At 37.5% G+C, this 17,371-nt stretch overlaps 1 protein-coding gene across 1 annotated transcript in view; it reads right to left on the reverse strand.

The window, feature by feature from the left end:
• Positions 1–1,283: 1,283 nt before the first annotated feature.
• Positions 1,284–17,371, reverse strand: part of LOC130906637 (sodium- and chloride-dependent GABA transporter 2-like) — a 55,518-nt gene continuing 39,430 nt past the window's right edge. Inside the window, exons 13-14 of the mRNA XM_057821151.1 lie at positions 13,898–14,068; positions 1,284–7,096 (exon numbers count right to left, since the gene is read on the reverse strand). Coding sequence (XP_057677134.1) covers positions 6,953–7,096; positions 13,898–14,068 — 315 coding nt within the window. The 3' untranslated portion in view covers positions 1,284–6,952. The remainder of the gene's footprint in view (positions 7,097–13,897; positions 14,069–17,371) is intronic.

Consider the following 17,371-nt stretch of genomic DNA (forward strand, 5'->3'; position numbering starts at 1 on the left):
AGACAATTTCAAAAATAAGTCTTATTATTTTGGGGGGAGTTAGTCCCACCCAGTAAAAATAACAATCTGACCAAATGAACAATGCTTTTATTAAATAAAACCCTAAAACAATCTGTAAATAGACATTCCAGTATGTTTGTGTACAGTACTCATAAACAACAGAGAACAACAGTTACAGGAAAATAAAATGATAGATATTTGACAAATTAAAAAAAACAACCTAAAATGATGTTGTAAGGCACTTTGCAAAATCATTATTGTAACGGCACTATACAATTGAAGTAATGGAATTACAGTAGTACGCTATTTAAAATTACTGGTAGAACTATAACAAAAAATACAAGTTAATGCTTTATAATCAGTGTTTTTTAAGACTTTGAAGAAGTCAAACAAAACAACTCATGGCGGTCCGAGCATATCAGATGTGGGCATGCACTAAGCGAACCCAGCACACACCATTCCACATTTACATTTTTGTTCTCCATATTTTTTTAGTATTTTTTTGTTTCTAAAATTTTGCATAATTCAGCTCTACCTCCGTGAAGTTGGCCCCCCATCCGACGCAAATTTATATAAAAATGATGTCAAACGTTTGTGCTTGTTTGTGCTGTAAAAAGTTTCATTTGTGCTGCTACAATATGTGCTTGTCTGTCAATATTCATTCGGAATAGTTGGAAACCTTTCTTTATTTTTATTAAAAAAAAAATTTTTTTGTGGAGTAAATTTTTTAAAATTTTACAGGCGAAAACATTTTTTTTTTTTGCAAACGTCGAATAATACTGGATGAAATTAGTCTTGAGTTTTGTCCAAAAAAAAAAAAAACTAGACGAAGACACATTTTGAGATGACTAAAGTATGACTAGTGCTAAAAACATAAGCGGATTTTAAGTGGGGGCCAGGGCCCCCCTGGTGGCCGAAAAGTGTCATTGAATGTAATTGACTTTCCTATATTTATTAAAGTTGTAAAGCAATAAAACTGCAACAAAAATGAATGAAATGAACAAAAAAATATATTTTTATAATGGTTCAAAATTATTTTTCGAACAGATCATGTGACTAGCAACTTAGGCGGTCATTTGCTTTGCATATAATCCCCCCCCCCCCCAAAAAAAAAAAATTAGGGGAGGGCAATTTTATTTTTCAAATGATTTTTTTTTTTCTTTGAGAAAAAAATCAAAATATACATATATATATATTTTTTTTTTAATAAAATATTATATATATATATATATATATATATATATTTTTTTTTTTTTTTTTTTTTTTGATTGAAGCAACTTTTGGGGGGGATTAAATGATTGAGAGACAAATGTCCTACCCATAATATGGCCCAAACACACAAAAAAACTTTTTCGATGAAAAATTAAGTGTTCGAATGCAAATTTTTCAATCTCAAATATTTTTTCGCATTCAAAAACTTTTTCCATGATTGAAATTTTTTTTTTTTTTTTTTGATTGAAGTGATTTTTCTTTTTGAAAATGTATATTTTTTTGAAGCAACTTATTTTTTGATTGAATAATAAAGACAAAAATGTCTTAGCCAAAATGTGGCCCAAACACAAATCAACATTACTTCAATCAAAAAAAAAATCTTGAATAAATGAATTTTAAAAAAAAAAAAACTTCAAATCAAAGAAAAATAGCTTTCATATGAATTTTTTTGAGTTTCAAATTCATTTTTGTATTCAAACACACTTTTTTTGGATTGAAGCGACTTTTTTTTGATTGAATAATAAAGACACAAATTTACCTCCATAAGGCTCCGCCCAGGGGATACAATTTTTGACTGGGGTAACTACATTGGCACGACACCTGCGGGCGTACTATATTCAATGGATGACGATCATGGCGAAAAGTATTGCCTAAGCAGCCTGATTTAGAATTCCCCTTAAGAATGATGGGAAACAAAAGACGCTGATTGTAAACTTATCATTATAAATATTCTTGTAAGTTAATTTTATTGCTGACACTGCGTTTCAGAGTCATCAACATGTTGTGCCCCCCCAGCCCCAAAAGTCAAATCCGTCTATGGCTAAAAATGCATCATCAGTTCACCACCAAATAGTGTGAAGAACCTTAGTCCTCTAGTGATGACGTCATCAAAACGCGGCGAGAAGCAACACACAGGCTGACGCTATTTCGCTAACACTACTGGCTCACAGATGACATGTCCTTGTTTATAAAATCTTCCATTAGAATAGAAATTTTTGTTCTCCATATTTTTTTTTGTTTGTTTCTAAAATTATGCATAATTCTGCTCTACCTCTGTGAAGTTGACCCCCATCCGATGCAAATTTATATAAAAATGATGTCAAACGTTTGTGCTGTAAAAAGTTTCATTTGTGCTGCTACCTTTATTAAGATATTTACAATTCTTTTATAGGTCAATCTGAGGTCAACCAGCCCCCCATTTTGATTCAAAACGGCTAAAATTGGTGTCATTTGTTAATGCTTCGTTTGCGATTTTAAAAAATTTCGTTTGTGCTGCTATTGTTTTTCAGATGGTGAGATAGTAATTTCGAGTGATGACGTCCTGCAGCCCCCCGATTTATTGTAAAATAGAAACGAAATGGTGCCATTCGTTTCTATTATTTGTATTACATACCTGTCAACCCGAGGCCGATGGCAATCTTACAAATAGTGAGGTATGCCCTTACAAACTGGTGACTAATCTTACAACGTTGTATATAGCGTGCAATATGAAACAACAATAAAACTCAATTTTTATAATAATATGAATTTATTGGTAATATTGTAACATATAACCTGGTGCAATCAAAGAACAATATCTTCAGCTACATCATGATTACTAAAATTTAACAGTGACTTTTGTTATAATTGTATGTAGCACTTTTGGCAATTTCTATCATGTCTTTTGATGGCTGCACTTCAGCTCGCAATTCAGTTTGACTTGAAGGTAGTCCGTTAGTGTGTCCAATTCTAAATTAAAAAGGTCAAATGATAAAATTAACTTACCGATGCAATCTTTGAGTTAGGGAACATTTCTTTAGCTAATTCTGAGAAGTGATCAGCAATAGTTGCGGGCAAATTGTGTTCGGCAACAAATTGGCAGGATAAAATCTCCGCTTTCGTCACTTTTCATTCTGCAGACTTCATCTTAATGACCAGTGTTGTTAATCTTTACTTTAAAAAAGTAATTAATTACAGTTACAAATTACTTCTCCCAAAAAGTAATTGAGTTAGCAACTCAGTTACCTGAATGTAAGAGTAATTAGTTACTTGGCAAAGTAATTGGTGTTACCGTTCATGTTTTTTTCTCCATTTTTTTTCAAAAAAACAAAAAACATAGTAACCTTTGCTACGTTTGGAAGTCATTTAATGTTGTGAATCAACCGTTTGTTAAAATTGCTTCCATTTTTGCATTAGTTCCCTTCTGTCTGCTTTCGACACGTGAAAGTTTTAAAACTGTTTCATCATTTAAAGATAGATTCAAGTCAAGATTTTGCCGATTTAGGAGTATTTTAAATCAAAAGTTACTTAGGTTCGCTAGGAAGGTTCACTACAACAGAGCCTTTCTGAGAAGTCTACTGCTTTAAAATGGCGGCTGTTTACTAACACCGCCGAGTCTGTCATTTCGCATGTAGTTCTATATGCATGTAATAATCTAGGCGTAGATTGTAGGCTGTCGGCTACAGTCAGGAAATATTGGAGCCACCTAGCCTAGCATCGTGTTTGCTACAGCGTCACAACAAACACTTTTCTCTCTCCGTGTCTCTGACTTTTCTCGCGTCATTCAACCAACGTTGTAACGCATAGTAACGTTGTCTCGTTGCCAAAACGCTGACAAAATCCGAACGGAGAAAAAAAAACGTAATGCACGATAAACGTACAGATTTTGAACGTACGGCGTACACATTTAAAAATCAGTGCTCACTTGTACTAATTACGCCGAAACCGTACAACTTGACAGGTATGCTATCATCTATTTAATATCTGAATACCTACAAAACAATAGCAGCACAAACAAAAGAAATTAACAGCAAAAAGGCAAACAGCAAAAAAAACAATTGACACAGTTTTTTGTCATTTTGAAACAAAATGGGGGGCTGCTTGCCCTCAGATTGACCTACAGTGCTGGCCAAAAGTATTGGCACCCCAGCAATTCTGTCAGATATTGCTAAATTTCTCCTAGAAAATGATTGCAATGGGGTACATCGCGCTATACGTCACTTCCGCTCATTAATATTTATGACGTAAGCTTCTGTGGATCTGCTGTTAGCTAAGGTAGCTCTTGTTTGTCCCCAATAGGAAATGAATGGGAATAGTGTACGACGGAGATGTTTACAGAGCTAAACCTACCAATTCTGTCCGAAAATGATGTCCCTAGTGTCAAATTCACTGGTAAAAATGTGGAAGAACATACAAATGTTCAGTTAAAGAGATGGCTTGAGTGTCAACGGCTTCGCTTTTTTATCGACACCTTTTTCTTACGCCACTGAAAATGATATTCTCCTGTTTCAACAATCCATCCTTTACTACCATAAGCCCCATGTTTCTTATATATTATATCCCCTGTTTGTCTTACGTCTCTGACCATTCTTTTGGGGGACTTTGCAGTTTTGTGTAGCGATTGCAAACGCTACTCGTTGACAGCCAACAAACACTTCATTTTTTCATTCATAACAAATCTTAATTCTATTAATTTATTTACACTTTCCCCTTACTAAAGTTGTTTCTTTCCAACAGAAAAGGTAACAACGGTGGCAGTCAGATACCACTTTAAATTTTTTTTCAGGTCATTCATTGTCAGACAGAAGCAGCACGAAAAACGCCACGCGAAAAAAATAACTCAAAATATCAAAATGGCTTACTTCTTGGCCCAAACAAAATGTTTACTGCATATGAAATGTGAACGGCTTCACTTTACTGGCGTTAAACTGGTCTTTTAGACGTTCGCGGCATAGTAGCTCCATTATTCACGTTTTTTGGTTCCGGTAGAGTATGAAGAAAACATCCTTTATATGTCGTAATGTCTAGAGTCGTTTCTACAAGTTCCATAGTAGCAGTGATTAATCGGCATGTCAGTTTTTGAAAGATTACCGGAGAAAGAAGGCCGAAATATAATGGTTTGCTACTTCCGCTTTACGATACGACGTCACGGTCTAAAAATAGCCTGCGTGCAGTACGCTATTACAAATGCTTTGGTAGTAATATATTCATTTATTTGGCTTGCAATGAAAAAACACAAAAGAGAATGGAAAAAAAATATATATCATTTTACACAAAACTCCAAAAAAATGGGCCGGGCGAAAGTATTGGCACCCTCAGCCTAATACTTGGTAGCACAACTTTTAGACAAAATAACTGCGAAAAACCACTTCCGGAATCCATCAATGAGTTTCTTACGTTGCTCTGCTGGAATTTTAGACCATTCTTCTTTGGCCAACTGTTTTGGGTCATTGTCCTGCTGGAAGACCCATGACATCTGAGGGTGACCCAGCTTTCTACATTATGCTGCAAAATTTGTTGGTAGTCTTCAGACTTCATAATGCCATGCACACGGTCAAGCAGTCCAGTGCCAGAAGCAGCAAAGCAACCCCAAAATATCAGGGAACCGCCCCCATATTTGACTGTTGTGACCGTGCTATTTTCTTTGAAGGCCTCATTTCTTCTTCTTGTAATCTCTATGTTGATGCCTATTCCCAAAAAGCTCTACTTTTGTCTCATCTGACCGGAGAACACTCTTCCAAAACGTTTTTGGCTTTCTCAGGTAAGTTTTGGCAAACTCCAGCCTGGCTTTTTTTATGTCTCTGGGTCTAAAGTGGGGTCTTCCTGCGTATCCTCCCATAGAGTCCTTTTTCATTCAGACCCAGATAGATAGTACGGGTTGACACTGTTGTACCCTCGGACTGCAGGACAGCTTGAACTTGTTAGGATGTTAGTCGAAGTTCTTTATCCATCGTCTGCACAACTTTCGTTGAAATTTCTCGTCAATTTTTCTTTTCCGTCCACATCTAGGGAGGATAGCCACAGTGCCATGGCCTTTACACTTATTGATGACACTGCGCACGCTAGACACAGGAACATTCAGGTCTTTGGAGATGGACTTGTAGCCTTGAGATTGCCCATGCTTCCTCACAATGCTGCTTCTCAAGTCCTCAGACAGTGGTTTTCTTTCTTTTCTACATGCTCAATGCGGTACACACAAGGACACAGGACAGGTTAAGTCAACTTTAATCCATTTTAACTAGCTGCAAGTGTGATAAAGTTATTGCCTCACTTGTTATGTGCCACAGGTGAGTAACAGGTGCTGTTAATTACACAATTAGAGAAGCATCACATAATTTTTCCAAGGGTGCAAGTACTTTTGTCCGGCCCATTTTTGGAGTTTTGTGTAAAATGATCATGATTTATTTATTTTTTTTCCCATTCTTGTTTGGGTTTTTCTATTGCAAGCAAAATAAATGAAGATATTACTACCAAAGCGTTTGCGATTGCGATCATTTTCTGGGAGAAATTGAGCATTATCTGACAGAATTGCAGGGGTGCCAATACTTTTGGACAGCACTGTTTATAAGAATTGTAAATATCTCAAAAACGACAGCAGCCCAAACGAAACTTTTTACAGCACAAACGTAGCACAAATGATTGACATTATTTTTATATAAATTTGCGTCTGATGGGAGGCCAACTTTATGGAGGTATCTCTTTGGTCTTAATAATGTCCTGTCCCCAGCAAAAAGTGTACATGCAGGTTATGCTGTTATCTCGTCCCATCCAATGTTGAGACCAAACCTACACTCTCGCAAAAGGCACTATCATATTTTGCTGTAAATCTATAGAGATGTCAGTACTTTTTTGCAAGGAAATTTTACAGTGAACAATACAATACTTAAAAAAAAAAAAAGTAATATATCCGGGTCCAAGTCTTAGCTATACATTCGTCTTCGTGAGTCTTGTATAGTTGAAGGCTCTTCATCTCATCTCCTCATTATTGAATATACCCACTTGGGCATTTGGTAACTTCCTCCACACAAGACAAAGGTTTCAGTTCGGTGATTGGTGCAACGACCTTATCTCCCAGCTGCGAAAGACATTTCAGATCATCTTCAGGAATGCAGAGCGCCATAAACCGCTGCGGAAAGAGGAGAGATAGAGAAAAGAAAGACACTTCGGTCATTAACATGTGAGTCATTGCATTATTTTTAGTCAATTTACAGCAATGGTCTACTGAAGTATATTTTGATGACATGCTGCACCAATACACCTGTTTATCTGTTTATTTACACCTGTTTAGCTCAATTCCACACAGCACCATTGGGGCAAATAAGTATTTAGTCAACCACCAATTGTGCAAGTTCTCCTACTTGAAAAGATTAGAGAGGCCTGTAATTGTCAACTTGGGTAAACCTCAACCACGAGAGACAGAATGTGGAGAAGAAAAAAAAACAGAAAATCACATTGTTTGATTTTTAAAGAATTTATTTCCAAATTAGAGCGGAAAATAAGTATTTGGTCCCCTACAAACAAGCAAGATTTCTGGCTGTCAAAGAGGTCTAACTTCTTCTAACGAGGCTCCACTCGTTACCTGTATTAATGGCACCTGTTTTAACTCATTATCGGTATAAAAGACACCTGTCCACAACCTCACTCAGTCACACTCTAAACTCCACTATGGCCAAGACCAAAGAGCTGTCGAAGCACAACAGAGACAAAATTGTAGACCTGCACCAGGCTGGGAAGGCTGAATCTGCAATAGGTAAAACACTTATGTAAAGAAATCAACTGTGGGAGAAATTATTAGAAAATGGAAGACATAGAAGACCACTGATAATCTCCCTCGATCTGGGGCTCCGTGCAAGATCTCACCCTGTGGCATCAAAATGATAACAAGAATGGTGAGCAAAAATCCCAGAACCACACGGGGGGACCTAGTGAATGACCTACAGAGCGCTACGAACACAGTAACAAAGGCTACTATCAATAACAACGCGCCGCCAGGGACTCAAATCCTGCACTGCCAGGCGTGATCCCCTGCTGAAGCCAGTACACATTCAGGCCCGTCTGCGGTTAGCTAGAGGGCATTTGGATGATCCAGAAGAGGACTGGGAGAATGTGTTATGGTCAGATGAAACCAAAATAGAACTTTTTGGGAGAAACACAGGTTCTCTTGTTTGGAGGAGAAAGAATACGGAATTGCATCCGAAGAACACCATACCCACTGTGAAGCATGGGGGTGGAAACATCATGCTTTAGGGCTGTTTTCTGCAAAGGGACCAGGACAACTGATCTGTGTAAAGGAAAGAATGAATGGGGCCATGTATCGAGAGATTTTGAGAGAAAATTTCCTTCCATCAGCAAAGGCATTGAAGATGAGACGTGGCTGGGTCTTTCAGCATGACAATGATCCCAAACACACAGCCAGGGCAACAAACGAGTGGCTTCGTAAGAAGCATTTTAAGGTCCTGGAGTGGCCTAGCCAGTCTCCAGATCTCAACCCCATAGAAAATTTGTGGAGGGAGTTGAAAGTCTGTGTTGTCTAACGACAGCCCCAAAACATCACTGTTCCAGAGGAAATCTGCATGGAGGAATGCAGACCATGATTTTGCCACCACCAAACTTCACTATTTTGTGGCAAAAGGTGGATTTTTCAGATGAATCTTTCATTGAATTACACCAGAGTCGCCGCAAATATTGCAGGAGACCTACTGGAGCCCGCATGGAGCCAAGATTCACTCAGAAAACCATGAAGTTTGGTGGTGGCAAAATCATGGTCTGGGGTTCCATCGAGTATGGGGATGTGTGAGAGATCTGCAGGGTGGAAGGCAACATAAATAGTCTGAAATATCAACAAATCTTTGCTGCCTCTTACATTCCTAACCATCAAAAGGGACAAATTCTGCAGCAGGATGGTGCTCCATCGCATACTTCAATCTCTACCTCAAAGTTCCTCAAGGCAAAGAAGATCAAGATCCTCCAGGACTGGCCAGCCCAGTCACCAGACATGAACAGGATGAAAGAGGAAGCATGGAAGACGAAACCCAAGAATGTTGATGAACTCTGGGAGGCATGCAAGACTGCTTTCTTTGATGTTCCTGATGACTTCATCAATAAATTGTATGAATCCTTGCCGAACCGCATGGATGCAGTCCTTCAAGGCCATGGAAGTCATACAAAATATTAAATTTGGATCTCACAGCACCACTACTTAATTCGCTTATGTTATGTAACATATTTTTGTATCTGTAGTACATTTTTTGTTCAATTTTCACACTACTTTCTGTAGGCGACAAAACTTTTGTCTTGCCAAAATTTGACCTTTATGTTTTCATTAAAAACCCTTTATTGCCGAATGTATCACATTTGATTCACCTAATATTTCATGATTTTGAGACTAATTGAGAATTTTGACATTTCTTTTTGGAAAAAAAAAATGATGGATGCAAGTTAACACATGCATCTGCAGGTTCCATGAGAAAAAAAAACAGGATTTAGCAAGGGTTATAGATATTAGAGCGCTTATTACACATATTCATTTTGACTTTTCTTTTTACAAATTGAAAAAAAGGTTTCATTAGGACCTTATTTTTCAAATTTTGGGATTCTCTGATCATTGCTTCATGTTGCAGGTATTTAAGGGTTAAATGATAAATCTTTTTTCAGTGAAACTAATGTATTTTTGTTAGGGTTGTCAATCCATGGATAGAAAGACTTGTCGTTCTTAAAAGATAAATGTTAGTACAAGTTACAGAAAATTATTATTAAAACCCCTCTTAATGTTTTCGTTTTAATAAAATTTGTAAAATTTTCAAACAAAAATAAACTAGTAGGTCGCCATTGTTGATGTCAATAATTATACAATGCTCATGGATGGTGCTTAAACCCATAAAATCAGTCGCACCCAAGCGCCAGCAGAGGGCGACAAAACTCCCAAAAACACAAGTAACAAGTGCATATGACCCTGAGCTGTCATTTTAATCTGTTTGAGCAGGGCATTGCGTTAATTGCGTCAAATATTTTAATGTGATTAATTTAAAAAATTAATTACCGCCCGTTAACGCGATAAGTTTGACAGCCCTAAATTAAATACAACTGAAAAAAACGTCTTGGATAGGGAATACCAAAAATAAAAATGGAACCTTCCTTCAGGTAAAACACTACTGCTTTTGTCCACAAGCACAACGAAACTCAACAAAAAAATGAAATCTCCTTTGGGCTGCTTTAAGATCACATAAATCAAATAAGAATGAAAATTGGGGAAAAGGGGTTAAACCTTGTTAACAGTAGAAAACATACCGAAGGACACTTCTCTCTAAGCAGCTACTTCTCAAGTTTTGCAGGTTATCAAATACATACAGTTCAATGTTATGCAAACTCTGATGCAGGTCGGACTTTCAGTTGCAAAATTAGTGTTGTGTTCCCCACCTCCACAACATTGACATCTTTTTACTAGGGCTGTCAAACAATTAAAATTTTTAATCGACTTAATCACAGCTTAAAAATTAATTAATCGTAATTCAAACCATCTATAAAATATGCCATATTTTTCTGTAAATTATTGTTGGAAGGGAAAGATAAGACACAAAACGGATATATACATTCAACATACTGTACATAAGTACTGTATTTGTTTATTATAACAATAAATCAACAAGATGGCATTGACATTAACATTCTGTTCAAGCGATCCATGGATAGAAAGACTTGTAGTTCTTGAAAGATAAATGTTAGTACAAGTTATAAAAATTGTATATTAAAACCCTTCTTAATGTTTTCGTTTTGATCAAATTTGTAAAATTTTCAATAAAAAAATTAGTTAAAAACTAGTAGCTCGCCATTGTTGATGTCAATAATTACATTACATTATGGTGCTTAAACCCATAAATTCAGTCGCACCAAAGCGCCAGCAGAGGGAGACAAAAAACACAAGTGACAAGTGGACATGACTCTGTTCTGTCATTTTAATCTGTTTGAGCGGGGCATGTGTAATTGCGTCAAATATTTTAACTAGGGCTGTCAAAATTATCGCGTTAACGGCCGGTAATTAATTTTTTAAATTAATCACGTTGAAATATTTCATGCAATTAACGCACATGGCCCGCTCAGATTAAAATGACAGAAGTGTAATGTCCGCTTGTTACTTGTTTTTTGTTATTTGGCGCCCTCTGCTGGCGCTTGGGTCCAAATGATTTTATGGGTTTGGGGAATGAGCATGGTGTAATGACATCAACAATGGCTAGCTACTAGTTTATTTTTTGATTGAAAATTTTACAAATTTTAATAAAACAAAAACATTAAGAGGGGTTTTAATATAAAATTTCTATAACTTGTACTAACATTTATCCTTTAAGAACTACAAGTCTTTCTATTCATGGATCGCTTTAAGAGAATGTTAATAATGTTAATGCCATCTTGTTGATTTATGGTAATAATAAACAAATACAGTACTTATGTACCGTATGTTGAATGTATATATCCGTCTTGTGTCTTATCTTTTCATTCCAACAATAATTTACAGAAAAATATGGCATATTTTATAGATGCTTTGAATTGTGATTAATTACGATTAATTAATTTTTAAGCTTTAATTAACGCGATTAAAAATTTTAATTGTTTGACAGCCCTAATTTTAATGTGATTAATTTAAAAAATTAATTACCGCCTGTTAACGCGATAATTTTGACAGCCCTAATTTTTGTACATTCACCATCATTTGGGAGGGTGTTAGCTTTCACATGAGCCATTTCTGAAACCAATTGAATAATTAAAAGTCAGGTTATTAGCAATTGTTTCTACAAAATGGAGAAGAGACAAGACTTTGGTCAGGGACTGTATACTTTACCCCAGCTTTCCTTTGACCTTGATGAGGACAACCACCGTTAAAAAAATGGATGGAAGTGAAATCAGCGATATCATATAAATGATCACGTAGAGCTGTCATGTTGGTGTTTCTGTGTTGTTTGAGAAACGAAGAAACCGGAATGTTGTTTATGATTCCCACATGAGGGCCAAGACTGCTTGCCAAGTTGGACTTAAACAACCTCTACATGCATCTGTTCTTGTTCTTCAGGAGAGCCTGAATCCTCCTTCGTCCACTATGAGGGCACCTGGATCATAATCTCACACAATAAAAGTGTGCATGATACGAACTCACGTTTGCTATGAGCCTAATTTAAAGGTAAAATTAAAAGATATTCAACGTTTCAGTCATCTTGTTTGATTGATACTGATATTGTTAGATTCCTATGTTTTACACAACACTGCTTTATCAATTTTGATCACGTAACTTCACGGGATTTACTTCCAGCTGGTTATTGAATATTTTGCTTACCCAGGGGTGAAAGTGGCTAGAATTTCTTGCCGGAACTCCCACACGTGAAGGTTGCCACAGAGCCAGAAATTGTGTTTATTTATTTATTTATTTGTTTGTTTGTTTGTTTAGGCACACTTTTATTTCTATAACACATACAAAAACTGATTTTTGTTTAAAATTGTATTTTTCCAACGATTTGCAAAATAAAAGTTAACAAAAAAAAAACAGCAATAACCCCAACCTCCATCTCCTAATTTTTATTTTCCCATCATCTCCTCACATACTAAATGCCAAATCTCAATTTTAACTACTTAAGAACATTGGATGTATATTAAAATTGAAATTAATGTAAATGTTTACTTTTGCTTTTTTTTTTTTTTTTTTATTATAAAGATATACAGTGGGGAGAACAAGTATTTGATCAATCAAATACTTGTTCTCTTGTTCTCTTGTAGGTAACATACATTCAGAAAGAAGACTTTTTTAAATAATATGGAAATGAATAAGTAGTCTAACATAAATGAACAAATATAAGTGCAAAGTGCACATTGACAGCTAAGATGTTCTAAACCTCCCCATCAGAGCAAATAAAACTAAATATGATGAATAAGTCTCCTCAACGCTTACCTTGCTCTCAGGGCCGGCCCGGCCCATACGCAGACTATGCAGCTGCTTAGGGCCCCTGACCACTAGGGGGCCCCCAATCTGGCAATTGTTTAATTTAGATACTATTTTGTTTACTACAGTTTGCTTCATTTGACTTTTGTGAGTTTTGATACTTGATTACAAGCTTAAAAAATAAAGGTCCTTCCTTAACTTTCTTTCTTTCCTCTTTTAGAAAAAGGTTTGGCGCTATCTACTGTAAGTACTGACAATCATTTGGGGTGAGAAGTTTGAAGTATGCAGTGCAAAAAAATCTGATTAATATACAAAATATGGACGTATGGGTTGGATTGCATGTATGGGTTTCACAGTAGACTGTGACGAAATGGTGGGCCAAAAATATGGGCCCCTTTGCATTAGTTTGCTTAGGCCCCCCAAATGGCCTGGGCCGGCCCTGCTTGCTCTTAAAGATCTGATCCATTTTCTGTTGCATTGCCCTTTTTTGTCGCATCAATTCAACACTTTTTTTTTTTTTTGCTGTTCCAGAAAACATGCACATTTGAACCAATCAGAGCTAACTATCTCTGCTGATCACATGTCAGTATGTCAGCCAATTGAACGGATAAATGAGTCCAGGCGTTTTGCGTTGCTGCGTGCATTCGCACATTGACGTGACTCATCATCGTCAGACTCGGATAACTGCAGCAGCTGGGGAAACCTCCATGCCGTCCGTGGAATAAAATAAATAATAAATATCGGTGGAAACGGATTACGCTACACAAGTACTTCATTATGCTTTTTGTCAACACTTCTTGGAGATTAAATGCATGTGTGGCATTTTAGGATTTTAAATTTAAAAAAAAATTTTTACATAGCGTTTTGACAGTTGCCGTCATATTTTTGGAATCAAAGCACCGTGTACCGGAACAGCATTCTGGCCCTTAATCTTATACCGGAACAGTTCCGGCCCTTAATCTTGCGTTCCTGACCGTTCTGGCCCACTTTTACCACTGCGCTTACCTGATACAGGGTGCCTTCGCTGTGTACTAGTTTGTAGAGCACAAAAATAGGAATTGCGGAGAGGGAGCTAGTGGCCAAGAACCAGCCAAAGATGTTGGCCCACAGTGGATAAACATAAGTGCTGCTGAACTTCAAGGGAGAGTATTTGACGATGGAGAAGATGAAGGTGCCCTGCGGTTAGAAAAGACAATTGAATTATTATAACAGTGGAAAATGTGTTATACTACAAAATTATATGATTTACATTCATGTTTCTGCATAAAATCGCTCTCAAATGTGATCTGATCTTTGTCAAAAGCACACAGATGAAAAAACAGTGTCTGCTTTAACTCAAACCACACAAACATTTGTAGGTTTTCATATTTTAATGAGGATAGTATGCAAACAATGAAAGAAGGGAGAAAATAAGTAAGTGAACCATCACATTTAATATTTTGTGGCCCACCCTTTGGCAGCAATAACTTCAACCAGACGCTTCCTGCAGCTGCAGATCAATCTGGCACATCGATCAGGACTAATCTTGGCCCGTTTTTCTCTACAAAAGTGCTGTAGTTTAGTCAGATTCCTGGGATGTCTGGCATGAATCGCTGTCTTTGGGTCATGACACAGCATCTCAATGGGGTTCAAGTCTGGACTTTGACTTGGCCGCTCCAGAAAGTGTATTTTGTTCTTCTGAAACCATTCTGAAGTTGATTTACTTCTGTGTTTTGGATCATTGTCTTGTTGCAGCATCTTTTTAGCTTCAACTGTCTGAGAGACGGCCTCAGGTTTCCCTGCAAAACTTTTGAATTCATTCTTCCATTAATGATTGCAAGTTGTCCAGGCCTTGAGGCAGCAAAACAGCCCCAAATCATGATGCTCCCTTCACCATGCTTCACGGTGAAGATGAGGTGTTGATGTTGGTCAGCTGTTCCATTTTTCCTCCACACATGGCGTTTTGTATTACTCCCAAACAATTCGACTTTGGTTTCATCAGTCCACAAAATATTTTGCCAAAACTTCTGTGGAGTATCCAAGTGCCTTTTTGCGAACATTAAACGAGCAACAATGGTTTTTTTAGACAGCAGTTGCATCTTCCGTGGAGTCCTCCAATGAACACCATTCTTGGCCATAGTTTTACGAATAGTTGATGTGTGCTCAGAGATATTGGACGGTGCCAGTGATTTCTGTAAGCCTTTAGCAGACACTCTAGGGTTCAGTTTTCCCTCTGAGTATTCTGCGCTGAACTCTTGGTGTCATTTTTGGTGGACAGCCACTCCTTGGGAGGGAAGCATCAGTGCCAAACTCTCTCCATTTGTAGACAACTTCTGTGACTGTCGATTGATGAACATCCAGACTTTTAGAGATGGTTTTGTATCCTTTCCCAGCTTTATACGAATCAACAATCCTTGATCGCAGGTCTTCACACAGCTCTTTTGACCGAGCCATCAGACAATGCTTCTCATCAAGACAATTCTTAACAGGTGTGTGTTTTATAGTGGGCAGGGCAGCTTTAAACCATTCATTAGTGATTGGGCACACACATGACTTAAATTGTTTGGTAAAATTGGTTTCAATTACTCTTTACGTCTCCTTAGGCCTTTTTGCAAAGGGGGCCAGATTTGGTGTGGTAAAAATGTGGGGGGCCGACCTTAGCTGACATCCTTTACGTAGAACAATATATTTAATCAAATTTTAGCAAGCCATTCTGGGTGTCACATTTGCTTTATTATTTTTTTAAATTAATTATTTCAACAATCTCGCAACTAGCCTTTGTGGCGGTCTCTTTCGACTCTCGGCTGTCGCAGTCAACTTTCTTTTTTTTTGTTGATTGTCGCCATTTTACAAAATTGGGAGTAAAGGGTCACACGGGGTAAAGTTGCTTAGAGTGCTGCTGCCTTTTAGTGGGTAAATGAGGAGCAGCATTTAGTGTGTAAGCTACTTCATATGCTGGTAGCAGTACTGCTGATCAATTTATTAAGCCTGTGTGCGGGCCAGACGTTATTGATTTTATGACAGAGGCTGGGGGCCGGATGAAATTTGACCAAGGGCCGCATTTGGCCCCCGGGACGAACTTTGGACATGTCTGCCTTAGGCAAATGGTTCACTTACTTACAGTGCCTAGCAAAAGTATTCGGCCCCCTTGAATCTTGCAACCTTTCGCCACATTTCAGGCTTCAAACATAAAGATATGAAATTTAATTTTTTTGTCAAGAATCAACAACAAGTGGGACACAATCGTGAAGTGGAACAACATTTATTGGATAATTTAAACTTTTTTAACAAATAAAAAACTGAAAAGTGGGGCGTGCAATATTATTCGGCCCCTTTACTTTCAGTGCAGCAAACTCACTCCAGGAGTTCAGTGAGGATCTCTGAATGATCCAATGTTGTCCTAAATGACCGATGATGATAAATAGAATCCACCTGTGTGTAATCAAGTCTCCGTATAAATGCACCTGCTCAGTCTCAGGGTTCTGTTTAAAGTGCAGAGAGCATTATGAAAACCAAGGAACACACCAGGCAGGTCCGAGATACTGTTGTGGAGAAGTTTAAAGCCGGATTTGGATACAAAAAGATTTCCCAAGCTTTAAACATCTCAAGGAGCACTGTGCAAGCCATCATATTGAAATGGAAGGAGCATCAGACCACTGCAAATCTACCAAGACCCGGCCGTCCTTCCAAACTTTCTTCTCAAACAAGGAGAAAACTGATCAGAGATGCAGCCAAGAGGCCCATGATCACTCTGGATGAACTGCAGAGATCTACAGCTGAGGTGGGAGAGTCTGTCCATAGGACAACAATCAGTCGTACACTGCACAAATCTGGCCTTTATGGAAGAGTGGCAAGAAGAAAGCCATTTCTCAAAGATATCCATAAAAAGTCTCGTTTAAAGTTTGCCACAAGCCACCTGGGAGACACACCAAACATGTGGAAGAAGGTGCTCTGGTCAGATGAAACCAAAATTGAACTTTTTGGCCACAATGCAAAACGATATGTTTGGCGTAAAAGCAACACAGCTCATCACCCTGAACACACCATCCCCACTGTCAAACATGGTGGTGGCAGCATCATGGTTTGGGCCTGCTTTTCTTCAGCAGGGACAGAGAAGATGGTTAAAATTGACGGGAAGATGGATGCAGCCAAATACAAAACTGTTAAAAAAGTTTAAATTATCCAATAAATTTTGTTCCACTTCACGATTGTGTCCCACTTGTTGTTGATTCTTGACAAAAAATGTAAATTTTATATCTTTATGTTTGAAGCCTGAAATGTGGCGAAAGGTTGCAAGGTTCAAGGGGGCCGAATACTTTTGCAAGGCACTGTACTTATTTTGTCATTGTTTGCACACTATCCTCATTAAAATATGAAAACCTATCAATTTTTGGGTGTTAAGCCAGGGGTCGCGTTAACCGAATATTTTCCGTCGTTGACCGTTTTTTTAAAACGGTGACGGAAAAAACTGAAGTCCATCTGTCATTTTGACAGGTTGCA

Source organism: Corythoichthys intestinalis, chromosome 18, assembly GCF_030265065.1.
Source record: "Corythoichthys intestinalis isolate RoL2023-P3 chromosome 18, ASM3026506v1, whole genome shotgun sequence".
Classification (NCBI taxonomy): Eukaryota; Metazoa; Chordata; class Actinopteri; order Syngnathiformes; family Syngnathidae; genus Corythoichthys; species Corythoichthys intestinalis.